A 26,290-nucleotide genomic window follows, 5' to 3' on the forward strand; every position below is an offset into this window, starting at 1 on the left:
TTCAAGCTCCCCCCCCCTTCCTCTCCTCTCCAAAGAAAACTTATTTTTTTCTCAAATGAATAAGGAAAGCAAACAACTTTATGGATAAGGCATTTTTGAGTAAATTTGAACCCCCCTCCCCCTCTTCTCCTTTTTTATCCACTATTTTGTGTGTGGTGAATTTTTTTGAAGTGTTTTGAAGACTGGCAGAAGTCAGGGAGAATAATTTCTCAACAATTTTGAGTAGCTACTCTGAAGATTCTGAAAATTGAATCTCGATTTAAAGGGTATTTTTTTCTTGATGCAAACCAGGGTTAAGACGGTTCGAATCATGATTCAATTTGAATCTCGATTCGGATTAAAAATATCGTGATTTGAATCATTTTTTCAGACGCGATTCATGATCCGTAATTCAAATTATTTTTTTGGCTGTGATTTGTGATTCTGATTCATAATCATAATCAATAAGCCAAGAATCAAGTTCACGAATCATTTTTTTTGACATTACTTTTGATCTTTGCAACATTTTACTCGAATTTTGAGATACTTAATCAACTTTGAACGATGTTTTAAGCAATTTTTGCCAATTTCATCAATGTTTGGCAATTTTTAGTTATTTTCGTGCCCATATTTTGCAGTTTTTGTAATGCTTAAATTGATTCATGTTTTTTGCCAAATTTTATTCAACTATGATTTTTTTAGAAATTTTCTAATTAATTGTATGTTTCATAATTTGTGTGACTTGGACGAAATTTTTCTCAAATTCTGAGATATTTCGTCAATTTCTGGTAATTTTTGATTTTTTTCGTTTTTTTTTTTTACAAATTTTAACACTGTTTTATGCACTTTTTACTGAATTTTTCAACATTTCATTAATTTTTTTGGTAAAACTTTTTGAAATTTTTGTGCAAATTTTACACTTTTTCTGATGAGTATTTCAAGTAGTTTTTGCAAACTTTCATTTATGCAGTTTTCATCGTATTTTTGATGAATTTTTTATGATTTTCTACAATTTGTTCGATGATTTTTGGCCATTTTTGCGATATTTTCGTGAAATTTCAAAATATTCTATTCAATTTCACAGTCATTTACTTACAACTATTATTATGGCATTTTCTGTCAACTTTTGAGCAATTTTCCTACAGTTTTCTCAAAATTGTGTTGATTTTTCACCAATTTATGGTAATTTTCAAGAACTGAGAAATCAGTTTGACGAATATTGTGATACATTCTGCCATTTTGATGAATTTTCATTCAATTTTCAGAATATTACATTAATTTTGATTAATCTAGGGGCAACTTTTATGAGATTTTTCTCAAATTTTGAGATATTTAATCAAGTTTTGGCCATTTTTAGATCTCTTTATTCTTTTCTAACAAGTTTGCGATGTGCAAGCAATTGTTGCAAAATTTCGTGCAGTTTCACTGAAATTCTTCCAACTTTCAATAACATTCAACTTCATTTTCCATGTCAATAATTTCCTTTTTTTTTCAATTTGGAATTTTTTTACAATTTTATTCCTTTTTGACAGTAGGCACTTTATCAGTTTTTCGTAACAACTTTTTCAAAAAATTTCATCATTTTTTCAATGTTTTGTTCAACTTTTACAATTTTTCATCAATCTTCAGTCAATTTTCAACTGTTTTTACCACATGTTCACCAAATTTTTAAGCAATTTTTCTGAATTATGCTGTTCTTTTTTTATTAATTTATTATTATAATTTTCAATAACTGGAAGGCCAAATTTATTGATAATTTTTGTTATATTTTCTGAATTTTCGACAAATTATCATTCAATTTTGAGAATATCTTATTAATGTTAAGTAATTAATTTTCAATAATCAGAACAATGGATCCGAAATTTCCCAAATTGTGTAACATTTTAACAATTTTTGATCATTTTGTCTTCAGTTATCATTTTTTTTTACAATACATTTTTCCAACTTTTTCATTAATTGTTTTTTTTTAAATTTAGATACCTATACCAAATGAAATTTGTCAAAAATATTAAAAATTAAGGAAGAAACAGGCATTCATCTTTAAGATTATTCTTACGCCTGAACGCCACGAATTACTTTTTGGATCTGTGATTGGTGATCTGTGATTTGAATCGTATTTTTTGTGATTTTATCCAACCCCTCCTCCTCCCTCTCCTTTCATGCGGAAGAAATCAGTCCTAAACGATCATTCATTTAACCTAGAAATTTTTGTTCCAGTAAAGTAAATCTAACTCTTGATACATGTAAAAAAATTGAAACAATTTATTGATATTTTTGAGAATGAAAAAGTACCTTATGGTGAAAAGATCCAAAAATAAACATAATTTTTTACAATTTTTTCAACCTAAAATTTGATTTCTCGACTTTATTTACTAGTAAACAGACTGCAGAATATACCAAAAGTTAATAGCAGTAGTGGTAAATCTGTTTCATTTTCGTTCTGTTTGTTTGTTACGTTTATCAAATTGTTATGTTAATTTTTTTTCTACCTTTTCGGGCCAGTTCAACCGGACTGCTTGATGTTCTCAAAATCAGTTAATGAGTTAGTATTAGAGAAAGCACAATGTGGGAGGTAAAAATCCATCGTGAAAGTGTACTATGTGTATACATAGTAAAAGCACAACGCATAGTTGAAGAAAAAAAAAGTTACATTCAAGTTTTTGTTTTTTCTTCGAGTAAAGAACGATGTACACAAATTACCAATTCAAATTCTCATTTCTTCAAAACCAAGGATATTTGAAACCAATAAATTTCGCATCGAGGGCATTCGGTGAGTGAACATAAGACTTGGTTGAAAATAGAAAAAAAAATCTCCTGGGGGCTGTACTTCCAAAATAACAACTTTGTATTTCAAAATTTGACATTCGAGCCATATTCGAATAATTTCACTGTATTTTCGAAACTTTTTTACAAAAATACTATAGGGGGAAAAAATGGGTAAAAACAAGTTTTCGTTTTGCTTTAGTACACCATTATCCGAACCTTCGGCCTACTGAAAGGAAAAAATAACCCGCGATAAAAAGGAACGAGTAAAATGAATATTTTAGTATAATATTCGCGCTGCATTACAAACTTTTTTACATTTAGGTCGACGAATTTGGTAAAAAAAAAAATTCGATAAATTCGAAGCAAAAAAAACACTATTTTTATCTCGTATATTTTTCAAAAAAAAAAAGTGCTTCCCCATAATCGAACAATTTATCAATATGAATACGAAATTTTGAACTACTAAAGGAAGTAAATCCATAGACAACGAGTTCGTATCAAAAGATAACACACGTCTTAGGCATAATATATAATGTATGTAGTCGCATATGTTGAAATCAAACACAAGGAAAAGGAAAACGTAGGCTTACAGATACACCACGGGTTGAGCTCAACTCAAAGCCAACATACGAGCAATTTCTTCGCAATTCCGTCAAAATTATTTATCACGGTTAATGTACGACGTAATTGTACACTAATCCGAAGCTTTTATATGAAACTTTTATACAAACATTAAAAGCGTTCGTTCGTCGTGTTTATTTATACACGAAATTCATATTCGAATAAAGCCTCCTTTCTGCATATACAAAATGTAATCTTTTAAATATTCAAAGACGACGACAAAAAACTTCGATGAGGAAACATGTACGGTAAATAAAACGACGACCAAAATATAAATACCTACCATAAAGGAAAAACCTGCGAGTATACCGGTAATTAAGTAAATTAACTACAGCTACGTTTTTATAACAATACGAACAAAAAAAAAAAGAATGAAAAAAAACCACACCTGCACAGAACATTATTTTTAACGAAACAATGAACTTTTTTTTGAGCTTTTTTTCTACCTATTTTACGTCATCATTCGATAATATACGAATGCTCGTGCCATATATAGGTAATAGGTATAAACAGACGAATGCAAACACATCAAATTAATAAATCCTAAAATCGAATTTCATCCCTATTGAAAAATTTTTGAGCTAAATTTTTCCAACAGCGAAGTATTACAACGATTTTTTCTCTCGAATTTCTACTTTCTAGGCATTTTATTCTGACATTGTAGAATGGAAAAACTACACAACGAAATGAAGTTGTTCAAAAAGTAATCGTTTATATTGAAATATATAAGCCAGCTCGTGCATTTATATGTCTAATACTTTACAAGTACAGTAAAGAGAGTTTTAAATGAGATGTCATGTTTCAAGTGGAAACTTTCTGTATCCATCATCTCGTTGAATTGGTTTTTTAATTTATTCGCATCGCGTTACGTATATATCTCAATTTTTATTCTTTTCGAATAATTTACGTTAGTTCGTTTTTTTTTTTTTTTACAAAAGGATAACAAAACGAGAGAAAAACCGATCGCAAATACCCTCGAGAAAGACAGCGATGCCAAATATTAAGAAGCAATTCTCGTATTTTTCGTTTCTCTATAAAAAGAGCGGGAAAAAGACGGATTTTTTTTCATTTAAGTAAAATTACGATAAATGAAATTCCAAGCGGACCGACAATTGACTGTAAAATGGAGAAAAACTCAGACCAATTGAGAACTTTTTTTTTTGCTTTTGCTTTTTTCAAAACAATTTTTGAATGATTCGCGCGAGCAGAAAAATAGGAAATAACGCGAATGAAAAAATATAAATTTTATTCGGCGAATGAGAGTTTTTCTATTATGAATTTAATTTTTTGTTTGTCGAAAGGCAGTTTTTCGAATGATTTTTTTTTCGCAGCTTTCAATATCGTTTGACGCGATTTCGCGTTTATTAATTTTTTTCCCCTTCAGTAACACGTGCTGTTGCGTGGTACATGAAAGTATGTTGAATGTTGAAACTGCTCATGAATACCATTTTTTAAAATGCCACGGTCTCACGGCTCAGGCTTTAGTGATGGGGCTTGAAAAATTTACGTTGCAAATTGCTTCTCTGCATTTTATTCGCTGCACCGTGTGTTCCTTAATGAATGTCACATATGTATTTGTAATTTGCCTTCTGATGCAGTAACTGAAACTATACGTAAATTGGTTTGCATCTCTGGAAATTGAAGGAGCATTTATTTTTTGAGTACATTTTGATAATCAGAGAAGTTGGTAAAGAGGTCAACTAAAATTAAACTACTGAGATTAAAAATTTTTTACGAAACGGGAATTAAAATTTCAAAATAAAAGAAAATAAACAAAACGTAGGTAAGTAAAAATTCATTGCTTTTGGTGAAAAAAAATTAACGATCCGAACATTAATTCCATCCCTGCAGGCTATGAAAGAAATTCGGAGTAGACTTTCCATACAATTTAAAAATACCCGCGTTATTTTGCCTCTCCATTTATTCATTTTGAAGAAACCTGACGATATTTAAAAATTACATCTTGCAGTAGTATTCAATTAAACAGAGAGGGGGATTATTTTATTGATTTAACGTCTGGTTTTCAAAAACAAAATTTCAAATCCCGAACGAATTTTTTTCACTTGAATGATTTTTAAAATATTCGCCCATTTTTGATAAGTTGGGGTTCCCATACTTTGATTCACTTTTTTTCGTCTGGGTATTTAAGGTTCAGATTCAATTTTAGAATGGATAGGTATTCCTTATGCAAGGTAAAGGAAGAGGGGGCGTCGCTCAAAAAATATTTGAAAAAATGTTACGAAAAAAAGGTAGACCACATGACTGAATGGAAAAAATCATCAAAGGCAAGCAATATTCAAGTTTTAATCATCATTACAGGCATCGTATTCAACTTTTTTTTTTTTTTAAAGACTGTTTTTAGTAACTTTTTGTAGTAAAAAGTGGCCAAAAAATTGAATTTTTTCAAATTCCCCCAAAGACAGCAAAATTGCTACTTTTTCGTTTTTTTAAAATGAAGAAGTATAGGAAAAATTATGTACTTATCCTTGAAGTTGGAGTGCAAAAAAAAAACATTTATTTGCTCCCTCCTCTCTTTCCATTCTTATTTTCTAAATCATCTTCAATTAGCTCAAAAGTGTAACCCCCAAATTTGAGCAATTTATATTTATCATCACATGTTAAAATGTAATATAAATACAATAAAATTTATTTTGTAAATGCTCTACCAAAACTTGAAACAGAATGAGCGCGAGTAACCTACAAAATAAGTATTAGTCAAATTTAGAAAAATATTGCGAAAGTCGATTAAACATTCATTGAAGTTTCATGAAAGCAGTTGACAATGGTCTGAAATTTTGATAAAAGTCGTTGAAAAATACCAAAAATTTGTTAAAAATATAATCAATCAGAGGATTGAAAGTTTGAAAAAGTCACAAGTAAAAATTATTAAGAACTGTAAAATTTGCCCAAAAAGTCTAAAAAATGAAAAATTGATAATAACATTTTGGTAAAATTGAGTGAAAGACAAAAATTACTGAAAACTTCGTCAAAACTGGTTAAAATTTCAACAAACACTTTAAAAACAATTCAAAATTGATAAACGTAAAATTCGACAAAAAATTTGGCAAAATATCATTGAGGTTGTTGAAAGTGATTAAAAGTTGATGCATAATAACTTATCAGAAAATCTTAGCACAACCTCTCAAAAAAAATGCCTAAAATTTCAAAAAATTGATCAAATATTATCAAATTGGAATAAAATTTGTAGAAAATTATTCATGAAAAAATTAATTTGAAAATAAAAACCACTGAAAGTCGCCGAAAACTGCCAACAAGCCAACATGTCAGTAAAATTGAGTAAAACTTGACAAAAATAGCCCAAAATTGAAAACTTGTTAAAATATCATGAAAATGTCTGACTTCTAAGATGAAAAAAAGTTGATGTAATATTACCAAATTTGAGCACAACCTCGCAAAAAATGTCAAAAATGTCGAAAATTAACAAAAAATAAATTTTTCGAAGTGCACTTCAAGTTCAAGTATCATGAAAAACTGTAAAATCAGCATAAAAGTCTCTGAAAATTTCCAAAAAGTTGATAATTCCAATAAAATCGAACAAAACTTGACAAAAATTAATCAAAGTTGCAGAATTTCAAAACTTCTTAAAATGACATGAAAATGAATTGAAAACAACGAAACAACGTGCTTACAAACCCCCCCCCCCCCCACCAAAAACCACTAGAAATTGATGAAATAGTTCAAGATTTTTTTTTTCATCGAGTAAAAAAATCAAATTTTGAAGAATTGAGCAAAATAATTGCAAACAAGTGTAGCTTGGCACAATTCAGTTTGCTGAATACGAATCCGAGACTCATTAGTGGAAAAGTGAGTTTTTGGAATTATGATTTTTTGACTAAATTTTTCATGAAAAATTGCATGTTTCGAAGTGAAAAATAAATATTTGAAGTTCAGCTAAATCATCATCGAGAAGAATGAAAATCGGAGCATGTTGACTTTTCGACTAAATGAGGTCATTTCTAGAGCTGAAAAGCTGTAATAAAAGTTCTAAAAATTTGTATAATGGTAGGGAATTGTAAAAATATTTGCAAAAAAACAAAATTTTTGTAAATGCATAATTGGAGGAAGGCATTGGGATCATCTTTAAAATTTCAAAATCAATTTTAAAAGTCAAAAAATCTAAAAAAAAAAAAAAAATGAAAAATGAAAAAATTGAGACCATTTTTGGCGGGAACCTTTCTTACATGCATTCTAAATTTCGCACTGTACAATTTGATCAAAAATTAGCCAAGATGGCGCTTAAAAATATTCAAAAATTTTTTAGGCAAATTTTTATATCGTAAGATGAATTAGATAAATTGTGTGGGGCTACCCTTTACCTAGGTAAGTCATAAGTACATAGGTACATTCATGTTGACTTTCAAAACAGTACAAAAAAGTTTCATGCTATTCATCAAAAATTTTTTAGAATCCTATGTCGATTCAACACACGATGATCCTGGGGAATGTAGATCAAGTGACTCTTTCGTTACAATTACCACTCTCGATTTTGGGCCAATGGGCCCCTAAAAAATTGTATTCAATTAAAAAATAGTTTAATTTTAGAAAATACGTCGTCTTCAATGATAATCTCCTGTAGAGCTTTTTCAAAACACTTTTCGAAGCACCCTGTACATAAAAATAAGTAAAGAAATTCCTTCGTGTTGAACTTTTTAAAAAAATTTTAAAACTTTCGTAATCTATTTTTATTTATTCGTTTTGTTGGTAAATAAAGGGGAAATTCGCTACACTTTTTTTGTCATCCGATGATATTTCCCTCAAGAAATGGTTTTTTTCATCACTCTCGTAACTTAAACCATAAGATACCGTATATAACTTATTCAGGGTTAAAAACTCCATACGTACCTCGTGGATATGAAATAAATTTTCCCAGCTAAATTTCGGAAGCTAATTTAAAAAATATGTCAACGTTTTCATCTACATAGGTTCGTTGCTGAGAATTTGTCAAAAATTATAACGAATAGAGAAAAAAAACCACTATTTAAAAAACAGCTAGCTCTTAAATTCGTCGAAATTTCGGAGTTCTTTTTAAACATTTCGGTATACTACTAGCACTATCCCCAGGGCTCATTTGTATGTTTTTCAACTACCCTACTCAATTTACGATGCTGTTTTTGACAATGAAAAAAAAAGAGAACGAAAATCGCAAAGGGTAGTTTTATTTTTTCCAGTCTAATTTCACAGTAAATCTTCATAAAGTGTGAGATTTATATCGAAGGATTTTAGTTAATAAACGCATGATTTACTAGTTTGATTTTTATCGTATACATATACACATAAGAAAAACTTTGTTTATGTTATGGCGAATGAATTACATCCACATTACAATGCCGAATCGATGCATGTGAGCGGAAAAACGGCGCAGACTCGTTTTTTTCGCGCGAATATCACACCGAATAGTTTCTCTAGGTTTAGGTTTATTCATTGAAAACGACCAGTATCAGAAGGTGTGTTTTTGCGTGTCTGTTTTTTTACTTGTTTTAATATTTCGAATTCCCAATTTGCTTTTGTTATTCGTTTTTTGTGTATTTATGTGGCGACTTTGTATTTGAGTTTGGTTCGTTTTTGGAGTTTTGTGGTTCGAGGGTGTTTTATTTTTTTTGGCCGAGTTTAACCTCAAAGTAAGCTTATTTTTTAACGAGAATTTCGTTTTTTTAAAATACTTTTTCAAACAGTACGAAAGTTTTGATTACGTTACATTTTTGAAATATTTTAACCGAGTTATCAATAATTTAAGAAGTGTTCGGTAAGCGTTTTTTTTCGTCAGGTTTACCGAGGTAATCGATTCGTGTAATTATCGCTGATATCGTTTTTTTTACCCGTGTTAATTAAACGATTAGAGCCTCATACCGGCATCGTATGATTTTTTTTTTCGTATTTTCACTTTTTCCATCAATAAAAGGTGTAAAAATTGACGTAGAATTCCGAATTTATCAATAAAATAACGACGCATCTTTCGATATGTGACGAATAAAATGTAAAGCTGCAGGTTATTTTTTTTTTCGACGACCTTGACAGTGTTTTTACAGCTTTGGGTATCTTTATTGTACGGACTAGTACTCGATTTATCGGCGATAGGCAATTTTGGTCGCGAATATTTTTCTGGTTTGTAATGATGAAACCTTGAATCGTAATTATTACGTGAATATAAGCGGTATCCGTTTATATTCACGAAATTCCTCTCCGATGGAGAACTAGTTTGACTTGATTTTTATCCTACAGCTGTGTGCTTGTGTCTGTGTGAAGTCGAATCGACATCATCTCAATTCCGTATAGTTGCCCATCTTCTGTACGTACTGCAGATGCCCACACGATACAAAGATTCGTATTAGGTAAAAAGATACGAAGAATATGAAAATTTTTCTCATTTTTTACAACCTTTGCCAAGGGTTGTGAGAAAGTTTCAATTGAATTCAATGGCAAAAAGATGCGATTTTTGAAACGTAATTTAATATTACGTTTTAATTAAAAAGTCATATCTTCAATAAGACGAATCATACCTATCCACCTACATCTTTTCTACGAGAGTCGTGAAAAAAATAATTTGTTTTAAGGTTACCTCGTCCAGGAAGATTTTTTTACTATGTTTGGGGAAAAAACACGCCAACGTATAATAATATCGTTTAAGTGGAAATTGCGAGTCCTGTTGAGGAATTCTTAAAGAATTCGTGTTTTTTTCATCTACTAAATAAAATAACGTCGTGTGCATTTTTTCTTTTTCTTTTTTATATAAGATAAAGTTATAGAAGTACCAGGGTACGATTTTATTAAAAACAAAATGTACCCGACTCAATTTGAAAATTTTTACCATCAAGTTTTCTGCTATTCGAAGCGGATTATCAGAGTGTATGTGTTGTATTTGGTCTATAGAGTTGGAATTTGAACAAGATGAAAATTTGAATTTTTCCTCCATATACGTACTGAACATATGTAAAGTTTAAATGATATTTTTTTATTATCTGTAGCGTATTTTCCGTGCAAAAAATGAATGTAGAGAGGGTTTTTGAAGCATTTTTACTCGTGAAAAATGCAGGGAATGTTGATTTAGTTTTAGATACCCATATCTTTATATTGTATGTGATATTAAATTTCGATTCGTGTTTTGTTTCAGGGTAAAAAATGCCGGCGCCAGCTCCGCCAGCCGTCGAAGGCGCTGGTCCTCCGAGGACCGAACTGCAAGAATTACAGTATAAATCCGGACAAGTTGTAGATGAAGTGAGTTGGCAACCTTATTCACTTTTATTTAATTTTTTTTTCTCAGTTTATTACCAAACTAGATGATATCGAAAAGTGACTATGTGAGAGAAACCACTTTTCAAATTAGAACCACTTTTTTTTCGTATTATTTTATGTTCTTATCGTACCTAATTCGAAGTCTTCTTTTTTACTTTTTTACTCTTCATTTGTTGCCAAATTGCCCTCCAATTATGCATTACGAGTTGAAAATCAATTTAATCGAATTGTGGGGTAACTTGAAACTCGTCTTGAACTTATTTTTATAATCAAATTTATTTTCATAAATCTTCATCTGGTTAATAACCTTTCTCCCATTTTTAAAATAGCCAGGGATTTGGGTACATCGAGGGCAGAATCAAAAAAATAAATACAAGTAAATAATATTCGAATTCAAGGACCTCAAATTATAGTCACAATCCATCCTGATATTTTCGTAAGTTTTCGTAATTAGTTTCGACTTTGGAGACTGGAAAGGCATTGAGAGGGCGTATTCGAAAAAAGAGAGTATATTATTTAAACTGACCTTCTAAAATCTGCCAAACGATACAGTAGACAATATTTTCCATTTTCTGGCATTTTGATCATGTTCAAGAGTTGGGAGGGGAGGGGAGGGGAGGGGAGTCTGATAGATCGCGTCGAATTCTGCGATTTCAGTGACCATCGAGTTGAACGTTTATTTTTTGATTTTTTTTAAATGATCAAAATTAGCTCTTTTATGTGTCGAAGAAGTTCAACGAATCCTCAAAAGGTTTCATGCAAAACTGTTGAGCTAAAAAATTAGATTGTGATTTTTGAAGAAAAAAACTGACACTTTGGAAATTAGGAATTTTCTGAAAATGATTTTGTAGATTTTCAAAGCAAAATTTTGAATTGAGAATTCAAGCAAAAGTTCAAATTTCTAACAATTCGTAATGAAATTTCATCACCTGAAAAGTTTTCAAGTCCCTCATATGAAAAATTGAATGAATGTCTGAAAATGCATCATTTCATTCCCTTCTGAAAACATCAATAATTAATTCATAAAAATAAATTTTCATGTCACAATATAGGAATGAATTGGGATAAGATGTTGTGAGTGTTTGAAATGAAACGAAAAAATCATTTCGGAATTTCAGGTTCAAAAATTACAAAAGTCCCATAAAATTGACTGATTTCAACCCTGAAATTTTGGACAACTGAAAAAATTTTCTGGTTGACTGGAAGTTGAGGTCAAATTTTGAATGTAATCTTCGCACGTTTCAAATTTTTCTTTCGGATTTCGTTTCCACTACATCAAAATTCTCATTTCAATTTTTGCAATTTTTGATTTTTATGAAAATTCTTGTTCAACTGAAAATGGAATTTTTTCAAAATTTAAATAATTTGATTTTGATTTTCAATAAGTAAGTTGAGTTTTTATCAAACCTAATTTTTTCTGAATTTCGAATTTTAAAATGAATTTTTTTCGTAGTCAAAAACCTCCATCGCATTTTGCTCCGATCCATTTTTCTCAATTTTTTTGCGATGTGAGAATTTTTCTTGCAACTTATCTCAAGTTTTTTTAAAAAGAGGAATAAATGAAATTCTGTGTTTTGGGGTATTCAATTTTTCTTTTGTGTAGCTTGAAAAACTGAGGAAGAGTGAATTGAAAAATTTTCAGTCAGTGAAATTTCGTTACAAATTTTTGTTTACGTCTGAATTTTGAAATTATTTTACTATGCAAGGAATATTAAATGTGTTTTCGCAGTAATTTTTTCAAATTTTCAGAAAGTGACTTTCAACTTCTGCATACTCATTCATCATGAAAAGTTGAACTTTCATCTTGAAAGGTCAAATCCAAGCTTGTCTAATTTTATTTACTGATTTTAAAATTCCTATTTATTCTTTTTTAATAATACCGTGAAACAGTTTGCTCACAAAATTTTGAATGTTTCATTCTACGAGTATTTTCCTTGAAATCAAATGAATAAATGACAGAAAAAGTCAAGCTAAAAAAAGTAAATCTAAAACACGAAAATCTCGGTTATTTTCATGCAACATGTTCAACTTTTTAATAATTTCTCTTCCTATCTTGTTTAAATGAAAACCAAAGCTTAATGTCACTGTATGCGATTTACTTATCTACATCTGTTCTCCAAAAAAAGAGAGAAAAAAAGGTTGAAATTTTTTCTCGTACAATTTACCACACGTGGTTAAAGTAATGTTGCAAAATAGGAAAAAAAACACCCCCATTGTGCCTCTGGGGGGTATAACTGTACCCAAGTATGTATTCTGAAACACATATATTTTTTCCAAGTTTTAATAATAATTCGAATATACGTAAGAAAATTTTCAAAGGATTGTGATAAAATTATCCGTACGTTGTACAAGTTGGAAATAAAAATTTCATATTTTAATGACGTGCTTTGTTCAAACGCAAACAACACAGTCACGTATAAATTTTCGAGCGAAAAAAAAATATCCCGAGAATATTATTAAGCTTACTGGTTTCTCTGGAGCTGAAAATGTATCTACATCAGGCACGATACCTTTTTTCTAACTAGATGTTGTTTTTTTATTCGTGGAATTTATTTTGGAATTAGATTTTTTTATATTCAATTCGCGGCGTTTCAAAAAAAAACCCTCGACGGAATTAAAATTTCGTTTATTTTTTTTTCTACGAATAAATCAAAATGTTGGGAGTTTTATTTTTCAAGCGTATCTTTCGTGGTGCGGTCCGTGCTCCGTAGTGACAAAGTAAATCGCGTCTGTCAGCTTTGTAATTTTTCAAAATCATATAAAAGAGGAAGAGGGTCTACAAAGTAACGCCTTCGATTTGGCATATTCGCGATGAAAATAAACGATATCGGTCGCATGCGTTGTATACACAGGTACCTCTACCTACTTCAACCCACCCAGTCCCATTTGCTAACGAAAATATCAATTAATCGTCGGAAAAGTAATTAAAATGAAATTCGTCGAGTGAAAAGGTACAGCCACTTGTAGGTTTTTGTCGAATGGAAACCAAGTATAAACAGGACCTTCCTTTTTGATACGAGTATTTTTGTACAAATATCGAAAATTTCCAGCTCTTTGACAGCAGATTGATTTGCCAAGTGGTTGTGTATTAAATGTGAACGATCTCGAAAAAAAAAATACTGAAATTTCCAATGAGAGGCTTGTTTTGTACTCGCCATTAGACTAAGATGAAAATTTTCTAAAACGAATTTAAAAGATTTTGCCCTACTGGTGTTTTCTTTTGCTTTCTAACATGCTTATTTTTCTTCTTACGTAAAGGGGAAATGACGATAGGACGACTCGACGTTTTGCTCGAGTGTTTTCTTGCCTAAGAAATGAAGCTTTTGCACAGTTCAAAAGAAGATTAAATTTGTTGAAATTTTATTTACCTCCTTTTCTCTCTCTCTCTTTGTCTCTTGGAAACTTCAAGTTGTGCGCTAGGTGTTGGTAATTTAAAAGATTAAGTTTTCCAGTAGGAATTTATTTAGCATTTTTTATAAGTCAGCGTCAGTTCTAGTTTATTCAAAGTGTAGGTAATTTTCCTTCGCTTTGCGTAGACCTACATCAAATCGTAAGCACTTTTCGTTTGGTTCGTGTTTCGTTTATAAGGTTTTCATTTCTCAAGTCGTTCGAATTTTATGAAAAAATCCGAGGGTTTTGAGGGAAGTTCTTACGTAGGATTATGAAGGGATGGCTGGAAAATTGATAGAATTTTGCGGAAGAAGGTGGGAGAAGGTTTTTTATAATAGTACTGAAAAACATCGAAACACTAATAATATGTTGAAAAAAGGTTTTAATATTTATGAGATTCGTTATTGTTGTTGTTTTTTATTTTGATTTTTTAATATTTAAAAGTGCCCAAAACTTGAAAAAACTCATTCTGGATTTCAATAAAGTACAAACCTTATTAGAAATAAGAATCTCATAAAAAAAAGTTTTGGTGATTCCAGGTACATAAAAAATGCAACCAAAAAACAAAAATGAAAAATTACTAGGAAAACATTTTTTATAGAAAATGTAAGCTTTATAAAGTCTTTTCACTTCATATTATTAATGAAGTTAAATTTTAATGAAAAAAGTAATAATTTTCAAAAGATTAATTCGCAGGTAGGTAAAATGAATACAATGTTTTACCATGTATTTGGTATGCTCGTACTCGCAGCATCCCTAAGGGTATTTTAGTTAATCTTTGAACATATACCTGCAGTATGAGTACTACATGATTTTATTCTAAGCTCGGGTCAAGGGTATAAAATTATCAGTTTGTTGGTAAAATTCAAACTTTTACACGTTCATTTAGTGGCTTCTTTCAGCTATAGAAAAAAAAACTCGTTTTCGAGATGAAAAATGTTAAATATTTTTCCCGGTACATTCAGAGCAAAGAACGTATTTTGAAAAAGAAAATAAGTGAAGGCAAATGAATTCAAATGATTTATTTCATTTCAAGAATCACATATTATAGAAAGTACGTAAAAAAGTTCGTTTTATTATATTACATGCAGTATTCCAAACGAAATTACGTGTTACGTCACACAATATACACTTTTCAATTCATCGAGAGGGTACAGTACAACTCGGGTGAAAAAATTATCTCGATTGCTTTTATGCATGCGCTGATTCAAATGGTAATATTTTACACGAACCGATAACAGGAATGGAAAACTTGATGGGAAATTTGCCAAAATACTAATCGAAACGCGGTATCTCGCAACCGTTTGGAAATTTTCATTTTCAGCACACAGCATTGTAAAAGCGTAAAACTTTTCAAAGGAAAATATAATATCCTCGTATAGAGTTTGTTAGATAAGTAAACTAAAATTGTATTTGTCAAAGTGCACGTTAAAATTTACACCGCTGAAAGTAAAAATTTCACGTAGAATGTTATGATGATGATGGTGGTGGCGGCGTGAAAAATGTCATTCCTTCGTTAACCTTATTTTCTCTGACATGCAACACTTTGTTAACGGTGTAATAAAATAAACAAACGTTTACCGGGCCTGTTTATAAATTTTTAATCATATTTACAAAGAGCCACCTATCTACTCGGGTTTAATCTGCATGTATCGTCTTTAATGGATAAATACTAGTATGTCTAGCTTTTGAATTTCCTACGTTCGCATTTTCCTCTAAAGCTTTATTATATGTACTGTGTTTTGTAGACGAGATGGAAATGTATTATTTTAGATATGGATAATTGCCTGTGGCAAGTTTGTCATCGATTTGACACTGGCTGACATGTTGAGTGATTATCGATGTTGAATGTAGAATTGCAGATTTATTTTCAGCGTTTGTTATACAGGCAATATTCGTATTATACGTACTTTTGCTCTGTGTTGTCGGAAGTCAGTTCTCTTGCACAGGAGGTTGAATGTATCATTTTAATTTTCAAGTAATTTTGGTTTTTAAATTTACATCATTTTAAATATTTTTTCCTAATTTTTTAAAGTTTTAACCATCCACAATATCAACATCATTTTCTGAATTTGAGAAATCTCTGAAAATTCGGTTAAAGTTGGTGTTGAGTTGAGGTATTTGTGAGCAATCAACTTTCTCATTGACATTTATCAATACCATAAAAAATTTGTTTTCCTCTTTGAATAAGATCATATTTTTAAATTTTTACTGAACTTTTAAATACTTACTGGAACAGGGATTTTAATTCTGAAAAATTGGTCAACATAGTTGTAGATGTAAATTTCGAGGCTCAAATTTTACAGTCAACATGTCGAGGTGGCATGTCAACGTATCGGAAATAAACAGAAAATTTTGAAAATTTTTATCAACCAGGCTTCTTTATGGACAGAAAATTCCTACAAAATAACTAATACAGTAGTCCTCGCTTAATGTAGTCGCGGTTAATAGAATAATTTGGATAATGGAATCGAAATGGGTTGGGACCGGAACGCTTGCATCTTTTTGCATGTAAATTTTTTCGCTTATTGTAGTGAAAAATAGCATCGAGTTCGGTTAATAGAATTGGTTAATTTTCAAAAGTTGGAGAAAATCATGGAAATTCCACAAAATTTAACTAAAAGTGGATGAAAAAGATGATGTTTTAAACATGTTAAAATGACATAGAAACACAAAATGAAGATTATTTTGTAATGAGTGAAAATTGGCAAAAAATATGATGAAATTTTTGTAAAATTTAAAAAAAATAGTCCAAAAAAGTGTTCAAAAGATATTAAAAGACTAAATGTACCTAACTAAACAACCAAAAAAGTACTGAAATCGACTCCTAAAAAGATCAAAAAGTGACGAAATTTCAACAGAATTTGGAATTTTGTGTGTTTTTATCCTTCAGCTTCCTCTAGTTTATAGAATGAAACATACCCACTCCCAACTCGATTCAAATAAGTAAGTATGAGTAGACATTGGAAATTTGTTTGTGAAAATGATGAAAATTATGCTGAAGGAAGTCTCAAGCTTATTTATGACCAAGGGAAAGCCCAAATAAGAGTAGGATTTTCGTAGTACAAGGTTATAATGCTATAAGTAAAGATACAGGATACATATTTTGAAATTTTTTCTGCGTTTTATTAGTGGACTGCTTATTAGAATATCCTGGTTAATAGAATTAAAAGTACCTCGGCCCAAACTGATTTCATTAAGCGGGGACTAGTGTAGATCATTTTCCATCATTATGATAGAAAGAAATATAGTTGATGTTAATGTCGACTTCGACCATTGTTGTATGGGTTTAATAGCAATTGAGGAGTTCATTGCAAAAACAGCCCTTGTCACATAACCTCTTAGAACCTTGAGTGTACCCAGTATCATGAATGTAAACTCTCTAACGAAATTCCTCTCTGGGCTACTCAGGGTAGACCAACTTGATGGTCATTTCATCATCACAACATGATCCCCGCAGTTGGCACTATAGGTGCAACGGAGTGCATAGGGTCTAAGTGGCGATGTGACAAGAGCTATTTTTGCAATGAGCTCCTCAATTTGAATATGTTTGTTCAAAATTGCCTCACATTTCACAATTAAGATAATATTTTAATTCGAGGATTTTGTTTTATTTTAAAATAATAAGGTGTGTATTTTAGGAATTAAACTTAATGATGTTAACAATACATACTCAGAATTTTTTGAAATTGAAAATTGAGTTCCCCAAGGTTTAGTTCTTAGCACAGTTTTATTTATATTTTTGATTGATGACATTTCCAATGTTGTTTCTAGACCCATTTCTCTGAGAATCTTTGCTGATGATATAAACATTTCCTTTCGTTCAAATAATATTCAACTAGCTCTTCATGTAATTCAAGAAAGCGTTGAAAAAATTGAATCATGGGCAGATTCTAATGATCTAACCTTCTCAGAGTCAAAAACCCGCTGTATACTTTTCACCAAAAAAAAAAAAAAAAGATTCCTCCCGATCTCATTGTCAACTTCAAAGGACACTCTTTAGAATTCAAAACCACTACTAAATTTCTTGGCTTAACTTTTGATAAAAAACTAAATCGGACTCCTCATTTCCTAAAAGTAAAATCAGATCTCATGAAACACCTAAATCTGTTGACAATAATCAAAAATATTAAGTATAATCCATCTTGCAAACTCCTACTTCACTTGTATAAATGTCTAATTTGCAGTAAAATTGAGTATGGAAGCCCATGTTTTGCAAATATCTCAAATAAAACTTCTAATATCCTAAAAACAATTCAAAATTCAGCCCTAAGGATCCGTATAGGAGCCCTCTATTCCTCTCCAATAGATAGCATTTATTGTGAAGCAGCAGAATTACCCCCAAGATTTTAGAAGAACTCTCATAACAAACAAATGCATCCACTAACCCTTCCCATCCACTCCATAAACTCAATTAACCCACCCAACCCCCAACATTTCGATCATATAGAAAAGACCCATTTCTAATTTCATCACAATGTTGAATGATCTTCAAATCAATCCTAAAACACTTATCCAAAAACTATTATACCCCCCTTGGCTCCTCAGGCCTCCTCAAGTCAATACACAACTTATTAACTACTCAAAAAATAGCCACTCTCCACTAGTAATGAAACAAAACTATCTTGAACTCTTATCAGAATAAAAAAAAATTCAATCTCTGCTTTACAGATGGATAAAAAATACCAACACTTCATTCAGGGTATGCCTACTCTATTAATGATAAAATTTCAAATTTTAAAATCCATAGCTGCTCTTCAATCTACCCTGTCGAACTCGCAGCTATTTTCCACTGCCTCTGTGATATATTCACTTATGAATCAGAAAATAAGTCTTTTCTTAATTCAGAGTGATTCCCTCAGCTCACTAACTGCTATCCAAAATCAGTTTTCTGTTCACCCCCTAATTCAAAATATTATTCATAAAACTCTATTTGATTTACAAAATTCAAACTACTCCATCCAGTTTATGTATGTACCCAGCCATGTTGGAATCACAGGAAATGAAATTTTAGATAAAAATGCAAAATCCGCCACAACTCTTTCTCCTCTCACATTTATCACAGCTGACAACCTTAAATCTATCTTCAACCAAAGCACACTTAAGAAATGGCAAAACTTTTGGTCCCTCCAAACATCAAACAAGCTCTTTCACCACAAAAAAACTACTCAGCCTTGGAAAAACCTATCTCAACTAAATAGACTTGAAGAAATCATTATAACCAGATTGAGAATTGGCCACATAAAAATCACCCACAATCACCTCTATGAAAAGGCCCACAAACCCACATGTCAGTTCTGCCTGTCAGAACTTCCATCTTTCCAACATTTACTGTTTCACTGTCTCTCCTTACATCAGCACAGACTATCCCTACAAATAGATGAAAGATCCCTATTCATACCAGACGACCCTTCCGAAATTAAAAAATTCTTAGACCTAATTAAAAAACTTGACCTCACCAACTCGATATAAAATCTCACACGATGGGTGTAATAATCAAGTAATTACAAACGATATAGAATCTCACACGATGGGTGTAATAATCAAGTAATTACAAACACCCCCCCCCCCAATATTTCCATAATTTGAGAAATCTTAAACTTTCACTCCAAAATCAAGAAATTTGATAAAATCAACTATGTAGGTAGAGGTACCTATTCAATTGACAATTATGTAAAATTTTGAATTTTACTTGAATATTTTTTTTTTTAATTTTGAGATGAATAACTATCGTTAACATTTATTTTGTTCGTCAATTTTTTCTTGAAATTTTCTCGAGCCAGACATTATCAAAAAAATATACCAAATCACGTTTTTTCAACTCATTAATTATTCAGCTCTGTGCAAAAGAAGAAGTACTCTTTTAGCAACATAGCGTTGAAATTTTCAAAATCATTTCATAGCTGATAACATTCTGCAATTTAATTTCCGGACGTCTAGCTCTACGGATGAAATTTTCTATCCGCTAGAATATGTAGAAAAGCTACCGAGTGAAAGTATGTATCTTTGAAGGTTGCGAAGCACATGGTAGATATATATAGGGTAGCTTTTTATTACGTATTTTTGTGACCGTCGATGTAGGCCGACCTCGGTAGATACAGTAAATCTTGGCCGACGAAATTCCAGCATGCTTTTGCGTTGATTCGGAAAAAGTTATTCTTCTCGTGTTCGTAGAAATACAGGGCACTGATGTAAGGTAGACTATATCATAGATGTATCGGTCTCAAAAAAGAAAATTCTGTTTATATAATGGTCGATGAAAGCGTAAAATAGGCAAAGTGTATAGGGGTTTTTTATTTAGAAATCCGTTCGTTCGTGCGTGTATTTACAATGCGTTAGATTTTTATATAATCTGACGACGCGAGGTTTTTTCTTCACCCTATATCCGAATCTTTCTGGACGAGATGGTCAATTTCGATGAAAAAAAGCACGAAGAAAACCTTTCGATTTTCTTTCCTTTTTTCGTATACCTACTCGCGATAAAGTAACCGGAGCTTTATTTCAATGTATCATGAAGAAATTCGTCGTAGCATAAATTATTCATTTGTTCCATTTGTTTGGAGGATAACAAAGAAAAAAACTACGTCAAAGTTTCACGTCAAGTTTTCAGCGCCTTAAAAAAGTATACGCTTTTATTGTATTTATTTACAAATTTTTCCAGCTTCGCAACGGCTCCTCGGCTGTCGGTATTTTAATTTAGATTCCGTCGTTTCTTTATTGCCCTTAATGGACCGCATTAATTTTCTTTCTCGCCGGCCATCTTGACGATAACGACGTAAAAAGAATAAACAATTTTTTCCAATAAGGCGCGATTTCGCAACTTTCTAAAAATTTTATTTCATATTCATTGGCATTTCGGAGATCGTTCGCTAACGAATGCCAAATAAACGTGTCATTTCGCTCTATTCACCTCTCTAAACACCGTCAAATTCTTACACAGGAAAAAAATTCAACCTTGATCCTTTTTCTCTCTCGTCTGCTAATTTTAACGCCACCGCGTCGTGTTTAGCTTTTAGCTGCAGGAGAATTGAAAACTTCCCAGTGTACGAGTACTTTTTTTAAACGCTCGACGTTTCGAAAGAGTGGGTAGATTTTTTTTTTCTTTAAATTGTTAAGAATAAATTTTCGCATTAATATTTCGCCTTAAGATGAGAAACGTAAGGGAAAAGTGAAGAAAGGGGGAAAACGGAGAAGAATAGTTCTTTTTGCGGGATTACGAGATTGACGAATTTCATCGGATGAAATATTATTTTGCCAGTTTCGAGTAACGTTGTGTGGATTATTTCAGGCAAATCCACCATGTTAAAATATTTTTCCTGCTTGGATGAATTTGTAGGAAATTTCACGGCGGCGTGAAAGTATCACGTGTTTGGTATTATCGTAGACTACGATGCGTTTTATTTATTTTATTTCTCGAATACGCGAACTAAATTAGACGAGATAAGGGCTCGTTTCGTCGAGTATAATTTGAAAAGTCGAAGAAACTGGCTTTAATTTATTCGCATTTCGGCTTCCTGTATGAAAATCATTTTCGTATTTTGCCTACTTTGTCTCTTTACCGAATCAAAAGATTAATCCAAAGTAAAAAAAAACACACTTTTACTATAATCACAGCTTTGCACTAAAAATTTGAAATTCTCATCGAGAAAATTTTCACACCTTTGCGTAGTATTCACAAATCTTTAAAATATTTTGAATTTTTATCTTCAGTAAATCATAGGGGTTTTCTTTGAAATTTTCTATCTTTCCCAACTACTTTTTAATGAATTTATATTAAAGACTCAAAGTCCACAAAATAAATTTAAATTCAATTATGAAAATTTCCTGATCCTTCCCTCTTTGAAAAATTTAGAACTCAAATAATCGACGAGATATCAATAAAAAGAAATCACCAATTTTTGTAGTCAATTCATATACGATTTCTAGTATGCTTGAGAATCGTCAACTTGCTGGAGGCTGCAGATCCGCTTGAGGGTCCGGTTCAATCGATTCGTTGGGTTGACTTTTCGTGGTAGGGGAAACTCTGAATTATAATTTTTTGCAAAAATATACAATAATTCTGAAAATTTTTTCAAAATTTGAGATTTTTGATTTATTTTTTTGAAGCTATGACTTCCGATCGACGATTCATTTTTTCTAATCGACTTGAAATGCTAAACTTGTGATATTGGGGTCAATTCTTCAACTGTCGAAATTGGTTTCAACCTCATACGGAGAAATTTTAAATCCAAATGGGCTCGAAAATTCAAGCCAGAATTTTTAAAAGTCAGAATGTTTTCATTTTCGAAGAGAACTTGGAAAAATTACTGTAAAGTCTCCTCTCCAAAGAAAATTTTAAATCATGGATATGTTTTTTGCTCAAGTTAACTCAATTTATTCAGTTTTGAAAGTTCGATAGTTACAATTTTAGTAGGTACCTAATTCATTGAGTTTTTTTTCCCAAAGTCAGACAACGTCAGAAAATCATAAGATTCCATGTTTTTGAAAGTCTTACATAAATATCAGAAAATCAACAATCTTTTTTCCGAGTTTTAAAAAGTCTGACATAATGTTGAAAAGTCAACAGGTTTTTTCTCAAGTTCTGGATTGAGGATATGAAAAAAAGCAAAACTTGCAATTTTGGCAGAAAACAGCACTTTTTATGACAGTTCTGACAAAAAAATTTTCTTTCCATTTTTGTAGAAAACGGAACCTTTTGACAATGTTGACAAAAAAAACTATCAATTTTTACCAATTTTGGCAAAGAATGACTTTTTGGCCATTGGCTAAAAACAGACCTCTTTTTTGACGAAAATGGAGACTTTTGGTGATTTTGTCGAAAAACAAGATTATTTATTTGACAATTTTGAAAAAAAAAAAACAGGACTTTTTGGACAGCAAAGGCCAAAATTAGTACTTTTTGAATATTTGAGCGAAAAAGCAGGAATTTTTTTTAGCAATTGGCAAAAATAAAGACTTTTTAACAATTTTGACGAAGAATGAAATTTTTTTACAATTTTAGAAAAAAAATCAGTACATTTTGACTATTTTGGCAAAAAATGAAATTTTTGACAAGTTTGGCAAAAATGGAACTTTTGTAAGTTTTGATAAAAAAAAAAGCTTGCTCAAGTTTCATTTTATCATCAAGAACAATCCCATAGAACTGTTTTTAGCGGGGGGGGGGGAGGTAGGAGGGCTAATTTTGAAACAATGAGTTTGTGTTCCAATAAAAAAAAGTTTAGTCTGTAGGATTCAGTTGTTAAAAAATATCGCATCCTCTCTCTCCAATTCCCCTCACAATCATATAACATGCATAAAAATATAACTAACTATAAGACAAAAGTACATGTATCTCAAACCAAACAATTGTTCTAGTTGGCTGGGTAGAAATTTTGTGAAACTTCATCTTCTCTCACCCCCACCCCCAAAAAAAAAAAAATTAGACAGAATCTAAAAATACATCACGATACAGTACTTGGGGTACCTAACACTGAACTTCAGTTTTTGAATTTTGATGAATTTTTGATCTTTTTAATTTAGTTGGCATCTTATCCCATTTCTGAAGTTTTATTTAATCAACTTTCGAGCATTGAGGGAGGGGGTTTCAAAAGTTGTAAAGTCCACAATTTTTTGGAGTGTTTAGAACGGCTTAAAACCACAATCAATCGATTTAGGAAGTCAAAAATATTATTTTTTACTTCAGAAAAGCATAGATGAAATGGCATTTTCTTGAATCATTTTTAAAAGCTCCCTAAAAACCCAAAATTTTGAAATTAAAATTATTTAAAAGCTCATTTTTTATTTTCTAAATCAATTGATAGGTTTTCAGCCATTCTGAACACTCCAAAAATTGTGGATTTTACAGTTTTTGAAAAAATCCCCCAAAAAAATTTCCGGCTCAAAAATTGGAAATGCGTTCTGTTTTTGCCCCAAGAATTTTTACGTGCTGTATTGTACCTGCCAATGCTGTTCAGATAACCGAAGATCCTCTCCCTCCTTTCTCGCCATAATCTATTGCCAAATTCATTTTATTATTTTTTCCTAATTTCGACGTCTTATCTTTGTGCTTAATCGTTATTAAAGTCTTAAATTTACCCACCAACAGCCCACAAAATTCAGTCAAAACTCACCACAGCGTTCGTAATATGAACAGAAAAGATTCTCACGTTATTTACCTGCAGAAATTACGCAAGTTTTTGGCTCGCGGTATTCCGCAGGATTTAGAAAATGCAATCTTGGAAAATTAAAATTTCATTCCAAGATATGGGAGCATATAACTCATCATTCATTTTACGTTGAAAATTTAATAAAACGACGCTCTCGAAGTTACGAGCCAATTGTTGTACCATCGATGTTTTTTTTTTTTTTTTTTAGGATGTACTTAAGAAAATGAAAAATTACTCGTATTATTAGTAGTGTAGTACATTGGTAGTAGAACGATCATGCAACACGTTTTATTTGGCCCTGTTTGCACATATATAATAACTTGTGGTACTATATACAATGTACATTGTATTATACGTAAACGTATTGTACGTTGTCGTTTAAATTCGTGACGTCATGGTTTGTTTTGAAACCGGCGGTTAAGCTGAAATGGGATATGATTACGCGAAATTATACCGCCGCCTGGTAACAACGGCCACGTAAAAGCGCATTAAAGGGGGACGAAAAGGCTGAAAACGGCTTGGCTGTATAGTATGTATAAATATAGTACTCGTACTCGTATCGTAGCTTAGAGTTGGCTGTGTCGTGTGTACCAGAGTAGAGAGTGTACCATTCTGACGTACGGTAGGATTGTGCAGCCTAAAAAGAAAAACGAAGGGGGAACCAGGGGGACCTAAAGCGGGTACCGAGCAAGAAGTCTCGCGTATATATAGCACACTACACGCACAGAGAGCTAGGAATACCTACTCTATATTTCGAAAGAGTGACTGAAGGTCGTAGACGTGCTGAGGAGAGGTGTAAAATGAACCACAATAGGAAAAGTTGGAAAAGCGAAGGAAACTCGATCGATAATACGGCGGATAGGGAGGTTCGAAGCGAGGTACAGGGTTAAGGGATGAAAAGCGGATAGTACGAGGATGATGCGAGTGGTTCTGTTGTATGCAAAATACGAGTATAACCTATGTCTGGCTCCTAACACCAGAGGAGGCGATGCTTACCGCCGATGGACGCGGATTACAGCTGCTTTGTTGTTGTTGTTTTATTCATCATTTTTATTTTATCTACAATGTAAGTTTTGTTGCCAGCTTAATGGATGAAATTACCTATCAAATGTACCATATTTTCATCGTGCAGCGAATAAAAACGAGTTAGGTATACTGGTACATCTTGTATAAATAGGGTAGTTATGTTTGTTTTCGTAAAAAGCGTTCTATGAAGTAAATGTAGGTAATGTTTACCCGAATTGATGACTCGTGAATTTTTCACCTCAACGGTTACGAATCCTGCAGGATACTTGGAGAGAAATTGACTTTTTTTTTGTTTTACAAAAATATTCTCGGGTATTTTCAACTGGTCGACGACCGACGATGCATCTTTTTAAAGCTATCGGCCACGTTTTGATTTCTCAAAGGCGTCGCTTGTTTTTTTTTTCTTCTTTTTGTCTTTATACCTTGTGATAAATCTGCTTGTTTTTTTTGGTTCTTTTTCGAGTTTGAAGAAAGTTGGAAAATAAAACGGAAAAAATAACAATTCGGTGTTACGTCACAGAGAGAAAAAAAGGTTTTCTAAGATGGGATTATTTGTCTCACCTTTTGATCTTATATACACGCCTACGAGCGTTCGTGTCGTTTTTCATTTTACAAGTGTAGGAAAATTCGTAGCCAAAAAATTGCCCGGATTAATTTACCTCGTTTGAGAACGGAGTAGACGAGAGAAAAAAATACACGAAAATAATCAACGTTAATCTTTCAAACGTTTGTATAGATTGAGATGCTTCTTAATACCCTTTCACAGGAAGAAAACGCGAGTAGTAGGTGAAATATGTAATTTCGAAACAAGCTTAGTATAAACACCACTTGAAGTGGGTTTTATTTTTCGAAAACATTCAAGTAGGTGTGGAGATGAATTTCCTCGAGTGTTTGAGCCTAATAATTTTGAGAAATTAAAATTTATTTTCTTCATTTTTTTTCCTCGAATGAATCGCTTGTTGTTAAGAGGTAGCCTTTTCTAACCTGATATGATGGAGAATTTTGCCCAATTACGTTAAAGTCGACCTCGAAGTTTTAAAGTAAACGTTGCAGTTGATTCCTTTATTACTTATCAACGACGAGCCATTTTTCCAAGGAATACTGAGTTTAAA

The 26,290-nt window shown here is 31.6% G+C and overlaps 1 protein-coding gene across 6 annotated transcripts in view; it reads left to right on the forward strand.

Moving 5' to 3' along the window:
* Positions 1-26,290, forward strand: part of LOC135843149 (synaptosomal-associated protein 25) — a 69,653-nt gene that overhangs the window by 12,662 nt on the left and 30,701 nt on the right. For 4 of the 6 annotated variants that reach the window (XM_065360917.1, XM_065360913.1, XM_065360915.1 and 1 more), the window contains one exon: positions 10,496-10,599. In XM_065360917.1, coding sequence (XP_065216989.1) covers positions 10,504-10,599 — 96 coding nt within the window. In that variant the 5' untranslated portion in view covers positions 10,496-10,503. Of the gene's footprint in view, positions 1-8,789; positions 9,006-10,495; positions 10,600-26,290 lie in introns of those variants that run through there. The other 2 variants (XM_065360914.1, XM_065360918.1) reach the window with 2 other exon arrangements.

This window comes from Planococcus citri, chromosome 4 (assembly GCF_950023065.1).
Source record: "Planococcus citri chromosome 4, ihPlaCitr1.1, whole genome shotgun sequence".
NCBI classification, from domain to species: domain Eukaryota; kingdom Metazoa; phylum Arthropoda; class Insecta; order Hemiptera; family Pseudococcidae; genus Planococcus; species Planococcus citri.